At 50.4% G+C, this 15,383-nt stretch overlaps 1 protein-coding gene across 4 annotated transcripts in view; it reads right to left on the reverse strand.

Annotated features, from left to right (window-relative positions):
- LOC119972228 (NIPA-like protein 2) overlaps positions 1-15,383 on the reverse strand; it is a 178,723-nt gene that overhangs the window by 63,163 nt on the left and 100,177 nt on the right. For all 4 annotated transcript variants that reach the window (XM_038808606.1, XM_038808607.1, XM_038808609.1 and 1 more), the window contains one exon: positions 14,418-14,589. In XM_038808606.1, coding sequence (XP_038664534.1) covers positions 14,418-14,589 — 172 coding nt within the window. The remainder of the gene's footprint in view (positions 1-14,417; positions 14,590-15,383) is intronic.

Here is a 15,383-nt window from a genome sequence, read left to right on the forward strand (position 1 = left end):
AATTAAAAGGACAAAAATGAAACTACCTAATACACCTTACCCAACCCTCCCCCCTTTGCAACTCTCCCCACTCCAGGTAGCTACACACACAAACGCACACACAAACAACTTAGTGGGAAAGAGTGGTGGAGAGGGAGGAAAAATGATGATAAGGTAACAAGTATAAAATATCTCCAATGGACTATGATGGTTTTCATTTAAAGTCTTTCAGGAGTTCAGGCTTTGATGCTTCTTCCTTTTAAGCTTGAAAAGGTTTTCTCTGGCAAGGCTGTCTATTTTCTTTGTAGATTCAAGATCATTTCAACTGTACAGTAAAAATGTGCCAGGCACTCACTGGTTTTAGAACAATAAAGCAGTCCTTTACTTCAGCGAAGAGAGTTCCTCGTTCATGGTCTAATCACCTCTGACCAACTCTCTCAGAAACACCCCACAGGAACCAATCACTGGCTATTGATAGGCAGAATACTGACCCTGACCAACTCACAGATTGCCAGCTAGCCAACCGAACTGACTTCATCCGAAACTGGTTAAGATTCCCTCACCACCGACGAGTCTGTATTCCCCTCTCCAAAACACAAATCCTGGAACACACTGCCCTGTCTAACAGGCCGCCTCAGCTTAAGTCCACTGCTTAAAGGTCCATTCCCACTGTGAGGCCACGGTCCAAAAAAACAATAAAAGAAAAATAAAAGAAATGGGAATAAAGGGAACTCAAAAGGAAGGACACAAACAACAGGTGAGTCTTCCAGCTTCAGTGTCATCGGGGAGGTCCACCCTCCAGCCTCAGAATGTTCCTGGAGAGCCATCTCCTTTCTTCAACAATAGGTCAGTGATATTGGGCATCTTTGAAATATGGCACCTGTGACGATAGGATCCGCGCAAACAAGCCCCCCCATCACAGAACACACCCCTAAGTCACCAGATGCATAATTACTAAGGGGGGAGGAGCAGGTGTTGCATCCGGTCGGCATCTACAGCAGGAAATTCTCGCCTTCCCTGCCCCCGCTCCGGGACTGAGTCACAGTTGGGAGAATTCCACCCACAGTGACTCCCCCTCCAATAGTGTGAGGCGCCTGAAGGCTCCGTCTAGCCATCTTTCTTCAACCTGATTAGGTTTCCGCTGCCCCCCCCCCCCCCCCCCCCCCCCCCCCCCCCCCCTGAAGTGGTCCAACAAAACCACCCCGTTTTAGCGTAACAGACAACAAATAACAGCCGCATCCTGATAATAAACTACTTTTTTCTGAAGAATGGCCAGGCCTACCGCCTCTATTTGAGCTGTTTACTTGAGCTAATCCACGCATTAAACAGCAGAATGACAAAAAAAACCCAGCAGCGTAGATTAGGAAGCAATATGCATGCAATCACACTGCTTAAACTCTGTCTTCAGCGCCCAAATTCAATGTCACCATAGCAACCGCCAGAGCAAAGCACTTTCCAATTTAATTTGGAGCTGCAGTTATTAACTCTACAGTTCAATAAAAAAAAGTTAATCTTCTCTTCAGGCAATCTAATTGACCCATGCCATCTCGCAACACAAATGGTTATCCTACTCAGAAATCTGCACGCAGTTTAAACCACGGCCCAGCCTTCTTCCAGAGTGTTCACTCCTGTCCTGGCCCCCTAACGTCACAGGGAGCATCGACTCGGTGCCAGGAACGTGTTTCCGATCACACTTTGCAATAGTTACATCGGGAGAGCTGCAGGAGCAGCTCTGCAGGAAATCCAGCACCGTGTGTGTATGTACACATGTGTGTGTATGTGCGTGTGCATATGTGTGCGTACATGTGTGCGTGCATGTGTGTACCTGCGTATGCACACGTGTGTGCGTGTACATGTGTATACACGTGTGTGTTTGTGTGCACTTGTGCACGCGTGCGTGTGTGCATGTGCACACATGTGCATGTGAAAGTGTGCGTGGGGGTGGGGGGTGGGGCAGGGAGATTTGCATTTATTTGGTAGACTAGAGTTTGCGCTTTGCCAACTCTGAGCGCGATCTAATGGCCACAGTGCGCCCGACTTGCGCGTCGTCGCAATCTGGTTCCTGCCCTCAAACCAGTGCCTCGACCCTCCGGAAGAAGGCCTCAAGGAGAAAGATCGGGAGGGTCTGAAAGACAAACAGGAACCTTGGCGGCACATTCACCTTCACCACCTGCACCCTCCCTGCCAGTGCCAAGTGCAAAGTGTCCCAGCTCTTCAGGTGTTACCTGAATCCCCAAATACCTAAACCTCTCTGTAGCTACCTTAAACAGCAGTGCCCCCAAATTGACCATCCGCAACTCGACTTTCCTGCCTTATCCTCATAACCCTTCATTCCCTTACAGATTCCCAATCTGTCTCCTTCTTCCACGATCACTCGCTAACGAGGATGATTGTCCACCTAACGAATTCCGTGTTACTGGTCATGGGTTCTGTGGCTGGTGAGCCCGATCCTAGAGCCACATCTTCAATCATTCACTTGGCAGGTGTTTCCGGGAGGTGGGGTCAGTCCTTGGATTCGGGATCACCGGTATTCCTTTCTCAGGCTCCTTTTCCGGGCCGCCTCTTGCCATCGAGTGTCCTTGAATAATTGTGTCCCTTCAGTCAGGAGGTTCCTCTTCTGAGTAAGGGTCCCCAGGCATTGGCATCTTGTTTGGGAGCCTTCCTTGAACTGGGTGAAGAAGATTTGCTTTGGCAACCGGGTCTCTGACATGGCCAACCCAGCGGAGTTGGTTTGGAACGATCATGTTGTTGGTGTCCTTAACTCTTTCAAGGATACTGATATTAGCATGCCTGCCCTCACAGCTGATACAGAGAATCCGTCTCAGGCAGTCTTGATGGTACCTCTCCAGGTCCTTGAGGTGGCATCTGTATGTTGTCAAGTTTCTGTACCGTATAGAAGAGTCAGGAGGTCAACTGCCCTGTACACGAGGATCTTGGCATCCGAACGATTGTCATGGCCGTCAAAGACTCTCATCCTCAGGCATCCGAAGGAGGCTCTCGCGGATTGAATATGATGTGAGATCTCCGCATCGAGGTCAGCCTTAGATGAGAGGTCCCCCCCCAGGTACAGGAAATGTTCCACATTTGGTAGGGTTTCTCCATTGATCTTGATGGAGGGAAAGACCAGATCTGGCACTGGGGCAGGTTGGTGAAGGACTTGAGTCTTCTTGAGGTTGTGGCCGACACTGATTCTTTGGTATGTTTCTGTGAATGTGTCCAGCATGGCTTGGAGATTCTCTTCTGAGAGAGTGGGGATGGTGATGCTTTCCACATGCTGCAGTTCAGAGTCGTTTTCTTCTTGGATTTCAACTGGTTGGAGTAGAAACGTTTTCCGTCCATGTTCACTCCACTGGGAAGCTTGTTCTTGTCAAGGTGGAGGATGGTTGTGATGAAGGTGGAGACAAGGGTGGGGGCGATGACACATCCCTGCTTGACTCCAGTCTTGACCTCAGATTTCATCCTATTTCCATCAGTGGGGACTGTCGCTGACATCTTGTCGTGAAGGTGTTGGTGAATATTGATGAATTTCTCTGGACAGCCGACAGGGTTTTCCATAGCACTTCCCGATTGACTGAATCAAAAGCTTTGGTCAGATTGATGATGGCCATGTCGAGTGGTTAATGTTCCTTCTGGCATTTCTCTTGAAGTTGCCGAGCAGTGAAAATCATGTCCGCTGTTCCATGGTTTGTTTGGAAGAAAGACTGGATTTCCAGAGGATTTCTTCAGAGACTGGGCAAAGGCGGCTAGCGAGGAATCGGGCGATGATCTTCCTGGCGATGGAGAGTAGGGAGATTCCTCGGTCGTTCCCACAGTCCTCTCTGTCTCCTTTCTTGATGATGCTGGCAATGACATCATCCCCGAGGTCGCCAGGAATTTCTTCGCTGTCCCAGACTTTCAGCAACAGCTGATGGAGATGACTGGTAATCTCTTCTCCTCCAAGTTTGAAAATCTCCACTGGGATCCTGTCCATTCCAGCGGTCTTTCCATTCTTCATGTGTTTAATGGCAGTTTTGACTTTATCCATGCTTGGCGGAAGTCCAAGATCATCTTCGATTGGGAGTTGAGGAAATCCTTGAGGAAATCCCCCAGCTCCCAATCGAAGATGATCTTTTACTCCCACCAATCTATGAGTGTATTATAGTTCAGGAGTTTTTTTTAAGTGTTCTCTCCATCGAAGGCCGATGTTTTCTCTGTCTCTCAAGAGTGCTCAGTCCATACTCTGCATCGGTTTGAGACCCAGGGTCCATATAATGCCTTGGTGACACTGAAGAAGCCCGGGTATCGTGCTTGTCAGTGAGGAGCAGATCCTTAGCTTTCTCAGTCCACCATTGGTTCTTGATTTCCCTGCTTCTTCTTTGTGCCTCGGTCTTGGCTGATTGATGAGCTCTCCTGTCTGGTTATGTCGTTTTGCCAAGCGTGAAGAGCTTTCCTCTTCTTGTCGATGAGGGTCTTGGATGGTGTGGTCATTCCCGTCCAACCAGTCCTGGTGTTTCCTGGTCTTGTAGCCGATGGTATCTTCACAGTTCGGGATAATGGCTGTCTTCAGCTCTTTCCAGTTTCCCTCCACTGCATTAGAATAATAATAATCTTTATTATTGTCACAACTCAGCCTACATTAACACATCAATGAAGTTTAGAATGGACACTTTGGTGATGATAACGTTGGAAGTTCACAAGCAAGCTTGGCTCTTGAAGCCGCTCAACATTGATCTTTCTTCTGAGCTGTTTCTTCATCTTCCACTGCTTCGGGTGGAGTTTGATGGACACAGAGGGAAGATGGGCCGGTGGTCTGTTCAGCAGTCATCTGCACTGGTCATCGCTTTGATGATGTGGGCATCCTTTTGGTCTCGGGATCGGATGACGACAAAGTTGATCATGTGCCAGTGCTTTGATCGTGGATGTTTCCAGGAAGTCTTGAACTTGTCTTTTTGGCAGAACAGTGTGTTAATGATGACAAGCTGTGTTCCACGCATCTGGTGAGCAGGAGAACACTGTTGGAGTTGCAATTCCCAACTCCTTCGTTTCCGATGGTTCCTTTCCAAATTTTCTTTCCAACCCTGTGATGAAGTCCCCAAGGAGGATGATCTTGTCTTTCTGAGGAAAGTGGGAGGGAACGGTGTCCAGGGTGGAGTGGAAGCCTTCTTTGAATTTATCATTGGCACCAAGATTTGGGGAGTATGCACTCACGCCTGCTGCCCGCTGGTCCTTGGCAAGTTGTAAATGGATAGGATCATGAAGTGCCATAGAGTCATGCAGCACAGAAAAGGCCCTTCGGCCCATAGGGCCTGTTGTCAAAAACAACTACCTGTCTATTCTAATCTAATTTCCCAGCACATTGCCCATAGCCCTGTAAGCCTTGGGATCACAAGTGCGCATCTAAATGCTGCTTAAATTATATGAGGGTCTCTGCCTCCACCACCTTTTCAGACAGTGAGTTCCAGACCCCCCCCCCCCCCCCCCCCCCCCCCCCGACCCTGGGTAAAAGGTTTATGCCTTTCCAGCCTTAATCCCATAACCCTCACTGATTAAAAATTTGTCTGTCTCAGCCTTGAACATACTTAACGACCCAGTCGTTGCAGCCCTTTGTGTTAAAGTATTCACTATCCTCTGAGAGAAGAAATTCCTCCTTATCTCTGTCTTAAATAGGTGACCCCTCACTCTGAGATTGTGCCCTCTGGTCCTAGACTCTCCCACAAGAGGAAACATCCTCTCAGCATCGACCCTGTCAAACCCCATGAGAATCCGACATGTCTCGATAAGGTCGCCTCTCATATTCTTCTAAACTTCAATGAGTACAGGCCCAACCTACTCAACCTCTCCTCATAAGGAAATCCCTCCCTACCCGGGATCAACCCAGTGAACCTTCTCTGGACTGCCTCCAATGCCGGTATATCTTTCCTTAGATCAGGGGACCAAAACTGGTCACAGCACGAGTTGCCCCGACAACTTACATTCTTTACCACCTTCTAGATAATGAAACATCAAAAAAGCGCTTTGCAGGACCATTATAAAATAAAGAAGGACACAGAGCTAGATAAGGAGATATTAGGTCCGAAGACCAAAAGCTTGGTCAAGAGAGGCGGATTTCAGGGAACATCCAAAGAGCAAAGTGAGGTTGAGAGATGGAGAAGAGTCAGGAGGAATGCAATGGTGAGGCGTGTATAATTGGGAATGCACAAGAAATCGGAATTGGGGGAGCCCAGATATCTCAGAAGGTTGTGGGATTACAGGAGATTACAGCGATAGGAGAGGGCAAGGCCACAGAGGAATTTGAAAATAAGATTGTAAATTTTAAAATCCAGATGCTGCTTGACTGGGAGTTAATGTCAGTCAGCGAGCGAAGTCAGGGGTGAGAGGGGAATGGGAGACACGGGCAGACACGGAGGATAGAAAGTGGGAGACCAGCCAGGAGTCTTTGGAATGGTTGAGCCTAAAGGGAATTAAGGCATGGATGAAGATGTTAGCGACAGATAAGTGGAGAGTTGGGGGGATTTTAATGGGGGTGGGAATAGGCAACGAGAGAGTTGGCATGAACATGAGGTCAGAAACCCATATCAGGATTAAATGTTGCACCGCAGTTGAAAACAGACGGGCCTATCCTCAGGCTGTTGCCATGGAGACGGATGGAGGCAGTAGTTAGGGAACTGGGTTGGAGCAGGAACTGAAAACAATGGCTTCAGTCTTCCCAATATTTAACTGGATGAAATTCTGTTCATTCTGTGCTGGTACACACAAGGCTATGGGCCAAGAGCTGGAAACTGTGATTGGAATCCGGAGGCGGTTGTTTATGACCGACGCAGACGTGATGGGCCAAAGGATCTTTCCTGTGCTGTATCACACTATGAAGCCCTATGTTCAGTTTGGAGCTCATCACCTGAAGAACAATTCACCTCCCGATGGCGGGTCGCTCTTCCCGCCGGCAGGTGCCATCTGTATCTCAGGAATGCCCATTAATGCAGCTGCCCGCTGGTGTCCCGTCAGGCCTTTCGATCTTGAGTCTCGTCAGTGGGCAATCACATCGATGTCAAAATCCGATTGCGAAAGAGTGGCCTGCACAAGGCGGCCCTCAGTTCACCAGAGACTTCGGGGTGAGTCCAATAACTTTCTGCCACAGTGCTGTGCTGCTCCTGATGTGCAGCTCCAGGCCAGGCAGAGCAGCCCGACTCTTGTTTCACCTCCATGCCAAGCTGGTCCTCATAGACAGACCTGTGATGCTGGGCCCATGGACCCTCCTGAGTCACCAAGTCAGTTCAGTACTGCGCCTGAGGTTGGGGAGTTCAGGGTTTCCTTCCCCTGGTATCACACACCAGTGTCTAGCTGGACAGCTCTGTGCTAATAGCCTCAGGCCCCACCACAAAGGTCCGAGGTTTAACCGGGGGTGGAGTGAGAGGTAAGGCTGGCAAGAGGGTGAAGCTCACAAATATAAGAAGGGCAATGTGGAATGAGGGCTTTGCCAGGATGGGGAAGGATGAGGGCACACGATGGCAGGCAGGGGGGCAAGGAGGTGGGTGATGAAGGTGAAAAATGGAAGGTGGAGGGAAGACCGAGGGGAGGGGAGCTGGACCCTGACACGGCTGCATGAGAAGCTCACGGACAAGGGGGTCAGTAGGAGGCCGCATTGTTTACTGGAAGGGGATGGATGTGAACTCCATGTGCAGTGGGTAGAGGTCCAAGTGGGCCACGGGCGCCTCGCAGGTAATGGGCCTGGAGAAGGTTGGGCTGAATCGAGGAACAGACTTCTTGAGGCCGCCAGCCTTTTCCCTCTGGGTTGCTGACACCCTGCTTGGTCTGGTGAAGGCAGGTGGGCTGGAGAGAGAGTTAGGAGTCTGCTGGACTGGCGTTTAAATATGGCGCCTTTAAACCTATCAGCTGAGGGTGGATGGGCAAATCAGCTGCCTGCCCACCAGGAGAGTCGGTGAGGAACTCCCCTGCATGGAATGAATGAGGCAGGATCCTGCCGTTCTGGCTGGTGGGGCAGGTGCCACTGGAGCCGCCCACCACCGCACTTAGACTTGTAATGGGAGAATTCCATCCCACGATACTCATTTGGGCGAGAGGCAGGACGTCTTTCTTCAGCTTCACTCGTTACACAAAGTTTTGAGTTAATGTACCTCACCGTTCCAGGGGAAATTGAAGCAGACTGGGCGCTTTACAGGTCCAGAAGTGGCCCATTCCTGAGTTTGCGCGACACATAGCGACCAATGATCGGGGCAGCCATTATCCCACAGGACAGCTTTAATGCTGACCCCTATTTCGGCGCCACGCTGGCACGGTGCGCAAATGGCTGAGGCCCGAATTGTGAGTTTGCTGCTAAAGCAAACAATGATACAATGCATGTAATCATGTAATAATACCACACAGATATGGAATATGGTGTCTGAATTTCAATGCCGGCGTAATGACAGGATGTAGGCCGAAGGTCCCAATGACTGGCAGATCACATCTAACAGCCCTCTGGCTGTCTGCAAGACTCAGAACACAGGGCGGAATTCTCCGATGCCGCGCCGGAGCGACCTCACTGCTGTGAACTCCGTCGAGTTTCACGACGGCGTCGGAGGCCGCTCCTCGGCCCCTAATCTCCCACCCGCGGGGGGCTAGGAGTGGCGCCAGGCCTTGGCGCCACGTGAAAGTGACGTCGTGTAAATTACGCGGCCGCCGCGGCGTAAATGACATCACCCGCGCATGCGCGGTTGCCCTCCTCCCCGCGGGCGCCCCGCATGGAGGATTGATCTTGTGGGGCGGCGGAGGAAAAGAGTGCGTCCTTTAGAGACGCCGGCCCGCCGATCGGTGGGCACCGATCGCAGGCCAGACCCCTGCTGAGTGCCCCCCTGGTGCTCGATCCTCCCCCCCCCCACAGGCTGCCCCCCAGCGTTCGCGCGCTGTTCACGCCGGCAGTGACCAGGTGTGGACGGTGCCGGCGGGAACCTGTCATATTGGGCAGGCCGCTCGGCCCATCCGGGCCGGAGAATCGCCACTCGCCCGGCGTAGGGGTCAGAGAATTGCGCCCACAATCTCTAACATTATATGTGATTCTGATGGCGAGGCACAATGCGTCTAGTTGTTTGTTTGTTTGGTGGGGGGGAAGCGGTTAGCTGAGGCAGCAGGTAGTCTGCAAGCTCGGCAGGGGCTGAGTGGGGGAGGGGGAGGTAGATGAGGAGATACTGGGTGGGTGGTGTGGTGATATGCATCACTGTGGATACACAAGGGGTTAATGTAAGTACACGTAGACTAGCTAGACACTAGAGGGAGCACCAGAGACATGACACACAGGCACTCAACAAATAGGTCAGTAAGATAGGACACGACCAATGGGCATTCACGATACACACAGAGGTGACACTACCACAGGGGGGCATTACACCAATCCAGATATAAAGGATACAGCACACATGGGGTGCGATTCTCCGCTCCCCACGCAGGATGGGAGAAACGCGGGAGGGCCGGGCGAATCATGACACGCCGCCCTGGCACCCCCTGCGATTCTCCCCCCCCCCCCCCCCCGCGATTTTCCCAAATCCCCCAAAATGGCGTGTCGCGGGAATCGGCGCTCGCCATTTTTCACGGCGACCGGCGATTCTCCGGCCCGGATCGGCTGAGCAGCCAGACGAACCTGGGCGGTTCACGCCGGCGCCAGCCACACCTGGTCGCTGCCGGCGTGAACAGCGCGCGACAGGTAAGTGTGGGGCCTGTGGGGGGCGGAGGGAGGATTGAGCACCAGGGGCGTGCTCAACAGGTGACTGGGCCGCGATCGGTGCCCACCGATCGTCTGGCCGGCGTCTCTAAGAGACGCACTCTTTCCCCTCCGCCGCGCCGCAAGATCAAGCCGCCATATCTTGCGGGGCAGCGGAGGGGAAGATGGCAACCGCGCATGCGCGGGTTGGAGTTGGCCAACCTGCGCATGCGCGGCTGATGTCACTTAGACGCCGCCGTCGCGTCATTTTCAGCGTGCCGCTTTGACGCAAGCGTCAAGGCCCGGCGGCCGGGTTTCTCACAACGCCGCTCCTAGCCCCCTTGGCGGGGGGGGGGGTGAATAGGGTGTGAGGAGCGGCCTCCGACGCCGTCGTGAAACACGGCCGAGTTCACGACGGCTTTCCCGATGCCACATGGCATCGGAGAATCGCGCCTATGATCTTCCCCTTTCCAGTGGAGACACTCAGTGAGTACAGACACAGGGTTGATTCAACATCACACCCACCACGTGGATTGTAGCAGACTGGTTCGTCAGTCTGAGTAGCTATAGAAGGATTAACAGTAGCGGCGAACACGAGTAGGAGAATTGTAAATAGTTCAATAAACGTGTTGAAGTTATCTCCACGTCTGAACCTTCCTTTGTTAGAGTGAACATCAAGGAAGCAGCTTATGCTACGCCAAGAGCATAACAAGACAGGTCGGGGGGGGGGGGGGGGGGGGGGGGGGGGAAAGGGGTAGAGAGCTAACAGTGACCAGAGGATTTTCTTTCTCTTATCCTTGGGGTGGAGCCGGTGGCCATAGTCGGTGGGCCTGGGACCTCAGAATTTGCAATGAAGGGTCGATTCCTCACGGTGGTAATACTTGGGGGTGGATGGGGTGTTTGTGAGAGACCCCAGACAAGGCTCTTCACCCGGAACGGTGGAGCCTGGGCGAGGGGGGGTCCACATTCAGGCGGGGAGGTCCTGGCTGATAATGGGGGGTTGGCACATGGTGGTTGCAGGCAAACTGGAGGGATAGTCAGTGGTCTTAGTGAGTGTGTACGATACAATTGACATAATGTATAATTTATAAGGAGGTTGTCGGCCTCAATACCTCCACCCAAATGGATTCAACCCTCTTCTCTATAGAACTTATATCACCTCTCACAACTGCCCTGATGTCATCCTTCAATATCAGAGCTACACCACCTCCCTTACCTTACTGTCTGTCCTTCCGAATAGCCTGATACCCCGGGATATGTAACTCCCAGTCGTGACCACCCTGCAACCATGTCTCCGTAATGGCCACTAAATCACTCACTCTTGACGATTTGTGCCGTCAACTCATTGACCTTGTTTCGAATGCTACGAGCATTCAAGTATAGTGCCCTTATGCTAATTTTTTATACCGTCTTTTTAAATCCTGACACCTCCATTAATAACATCTCCTGAGTTCTTATACCCTTGAACTTTTTTCATACTTTTCCCTGTGGTTGAACCCTCCTCCCCACAGGCTAGCCTGCTACTTTGCTTCCCATTACCCATTACTCTTCCCACAGTTTCACCCATCCCCCCACCCCCTCACTTGCTAATTTTAAGTCCTCATGACCACCCTAAGTATCGTTTCCGCTCGAACACTGGCCCCAGATCAGTTCAGGTGGAGACCGTTCCAACGGTACAGACCCCCCCCCCCGTCCCAATACTGATGCCAGTGCGCCATGTAATCCAACCCCTCTTTCCCCCACCACTCCTTTAACCACTTCCCTAATTTTCTCAAACCTGTGCCAATTCGCACGTGGCTCGGGGAGTAATCCTGAGATTATAACCCTTGAGGTGCAGCACTGTAAATTGAATTATATCAGCCTAGTGAGTGGGGTCATGGCTGACCTGCAAAGATGGGACAGCCTCCCATTGTCCCTGGCGGGGCGGGTTCAAAACAACAAGATGAACCTCTTGCCGAGATTCTGTTTCTTATTTCAGTGTCTTCCAGTATTTCTAACCAAGTCATTATTCCGAGGGGTTGAGCGACTTATATCTGGTTTCATATCCGCGGTGGGAAAAGCTACGAGGATTCGGAGCGGTGTCCTACAGAGGGATAGACGGTCAGTCGGGGGAGGGTGGGTCTTGCTTTGCCAAATCTGATATTTTATTGCTGGACTGTCAACATGGAGAAGGTTTTGGGGTGGTGTGGAGACCAGACCTTAGTGTGGATGGAGTCTGGGTCGTGTAGAGGGTCCAGTTTGGTGATGGTGTTGTGTTGCTCTTTGCTTTATGGATGAGGATGGCTTCCACGTGTACTGTCTCACAAAGAACATCAGGCTATGTTTTTAACAAAGCTAATTTATTAACACTACAATTAAATAGATTCAAATTGCTAATTAAGATTTACAAGCATACAGCTAACTAAACTATGATTCTATCTACAGAGCTTCTGAAAATATGGTTACTCTCTAACCCACCTAAACACCTACTCCGTGAATCAAGGGTATCACGTGATCCACGTGTATGCTCTTGATCACCATCTAGTGGTTGGATGCATTCACATTAAATTGTTAACCCTTCATTTACCATACAATATACATATTGTCACAGGTGTCTCTGCCATTTGCTCTGGCAAAGTACTCGTCAAATCGGACTTTTGTCTCCACTTCCAAATTATGGAGATAACTCCCTCAGCATTTCAAGCTGGGTCAATGTCAAGGCTGGCCCCCATTTGTGTGAACCACTCGTTCGAGCCGGCAAAGTTAGATGCTGCATTTAGGGGGTGGAAGGAGAAGGGACTGGAGAGAGTGAGTGATTTATTCCTGGGGGGCGGTTTGCCGGGCTGGGGAACCTGAAGGGGAAATTCGGGCTCTCAGACGTGGACTCGTTCAGGTACCTGAGATTTTGTTAGATGGAAGTTTCCGATATTCCGGATGGGGCCGCCATCATCGTTTCCCAGCACCATGTCAGTGATCTTGAACACTGCTGGAGCCTTGCCCTCTGGCTGCTACATTTGGGGTTCCGGATTTTCCGGAGATGCGGGGGGCGGGGGGCAGATGCCCCAGAGCTGTAGGCGGGTGCAGGGCCCAGACGTCCTTGCCTTCGCCTCGCGGGTTGCTCGGAGGCAAATCCTATTTGGCTTGGAGGCTGGTGGCGCCACCTAGTGCCTCGGTGCGGCTAAGTGACTTAATGGAATATTTGCATCCCAAGAACATCAAATACACTATGGGGGGGAGGGTCAACGGGAGGGTTCTACAGGAGATGGGAACCGTTTATACTGTATTTCAGTGAATTGGTGACTTTTAGCTGTGGGGGGGGGGGGGGGGGCGCAATGTGGGGGCAGCTTGTTTACTAGATTGTTTCAGTTTACTGCTGTTATCTTTTTGTACTTTTTGTATAAAATGACAAAAGCTGCATAAAAATATATTTTTGAAAGTTGCGATTCTGCGATTGGAAAGCTGAACTTTTAAGTGTGCTACTAACACACACTAACAATGGATTTTGGAGTATCAGTCAGACTCACAATCTGGCTCATTAGCTTGCTAGAAGCTACAAATATTCATACACGGGACTCCAAGGAATTGCACCTTTTTTTGAATTGAACAGGAGCCTGGGGAACGATAGTTCCTTGGTGCAGTCTCCATGGCAACGCCTCAATCGGAGGCCACTTGCCAACCAATCAGCATCTTTTCCTCATGCAGTGTAAACTGGAACACCCTTTAAAATCTGGTATTCTTCCATCTCAGCGAATTGTAGAATCCCTACAGTGGAGAAGGAGGCCATTCGGCCCACCAAGTCAGCACCAACACTTCAAAGAGCACCCTACCTAGCCCCACTTCTTATCCCCTTAACCCCATAATCCCAACTCACCTTTTGGACACGAAGGGATAATTTAGGGTGACCAATCCACCTAACCTGCGCATCTTTGGACTCACATCTGTCCTGATGAGTGCATGCTGAAAAGCTTTGACAGCATGCCTCTTTTTTTAAAATATAAATTTAGAGTACCCAATTCATTTTTTCCAATTAAGGGGCAATTTTGCGTGGCCAATCCACCTATCCTGCACATCTGTAGGTTGTGGGGGCGAAACTCACACAAACATGGGGAGAATGTGCAAACTCCACACGGACAGGGACCCAGAGCCGGGGTCGAACCTGGGACCTCGGCGTCATGAGGCAGCAGTGCTAACTGCGCCACCGTGCTGCCCCTACAGCATGTCTCTCTACTCAGCAATACCCAAACTCTGTACTGCCAAGTGACGATTGAAATAGGATTTGTTATATTGAAGGCTGGGACTAGTTTGTAATTTGCAAGTGCCCAGAGCTTCATAGTCATTCTCCTTTCTTTTATGAGATATTTGGAACTGTCATCCAGTGCCCACATTTAACAATTAGCCATCGTTTGTCTCTCCCTGCAGGACCAGGTTTTGAAAAGTTAATTCTTGCATTGTGAGCATCACTGGCAGCGGCACATTTATTGCCCATCCCTAACCACCTTCGATTGACTGTATATCCATCATCGCACTCCAATATAGGGGCTGGTTTAGCACAGGGCTAAAGAGCTGGCTTTTAAAGCAGGCCAAGGCAGGCCAGCAGCACGGTTCAATTCCCGTACCAGCCTCCCCAAACAGATGCCGGAATGTGGCAACTAGGGGCTTTTCACAGTAACTTAATTTGAAGCCTACTTGTGACAATAAGCGATTTTCATTTCAATTCATTTCATTATAAACCTCGAAGAACACAATATGGGGGGGGGGGGGGGGGGGGATTTAAACAGATCATCCTTACCAATAACAGACACGCATCCCAGTGGAGCGACCAGAGTAGCTGGAGCAAAGCCATAGGCTGCAAAGTTCCCCAGCTCACCCATTCCCATCAAAAGGATTCCGCACCACCACAACTTGCTCGTGTAATAGGGCGCTGGGCTATCCTGGCATAATAGACGGACGTGCGTGTATTTCTGTGGATGGAGGAAACAAGAGTTCTGGGATTACTGTCAATAAAACACGTTATTACCATCATCAAGGTGCTCCGAGTATAAACACGATTGTCGGTAAATTGAAGACCGTTTCTGTCATGTTAAAATATACAACTAAAAATGTCACGTCCAAGTGTACCGATAAAAATCAAAAAGTTGACAAAGTTTTATAATGCAGTTAAACTTTTCAGATCTTCAGGATTCGGGGTACATTTAAAAGTCAGATTAACTCCAAATCCCCTCCCACCCATTCCCCCGGACGCATCCACTGCTCCTGACTGCTCTCTGAAGAAAAAGACCATCGAAAGACAAGGCCCCATTTCACTTGTTTCCTCCTTTAATGCAAAATATTTGATAAATCAGCGGAGATTTTGCACCATGTCGATCACAGACAATGAAAATCCCGGTGACATGTGGAGTTTGACAGAAGCCTCGTATCGCAGAATCATACAGAAGAGGCTTGAAATGCCAAAACATTCAAGGCTATGGTTCAAGTGCTGGGAAGTGGAATTTTGTCAGTACAGGTTTGATGGGCCGAAGGGCCCTTCGGCCCATCAAACCTGTACTGACAAAATTCCACTTCCCAGCACTTGAACCATAGCCTTGAATGTTTTGGCATTTCAAGTGCTCATTCAATAGATTGTGAGGTTTCCTGCCTTAACCATCCTCCCAGGCTGAGCATTCCAGATTGCCACCACACTCTGGGTGAAAATGTTTTTCCTCAAATGCCCTCACCTTAAAATTATGCCCCTTTGTTATTGACCCTTCAACTTAGG

This window comes from Scyliorhinus canicula, chromosome 10, assembly GCF_902713615.1.
Source record: "Scyliorhinus canicula chromosome 10, sScyCan1.1, whole genome shotgun sequence".
Lineage (NCBI taxonomy): Eukaryota > Metazoa > Chordata > Chondrichthyes > Carcharhiniformes > Scyliorhinidae > Scyliorhinus > Scyliorhinus canicula.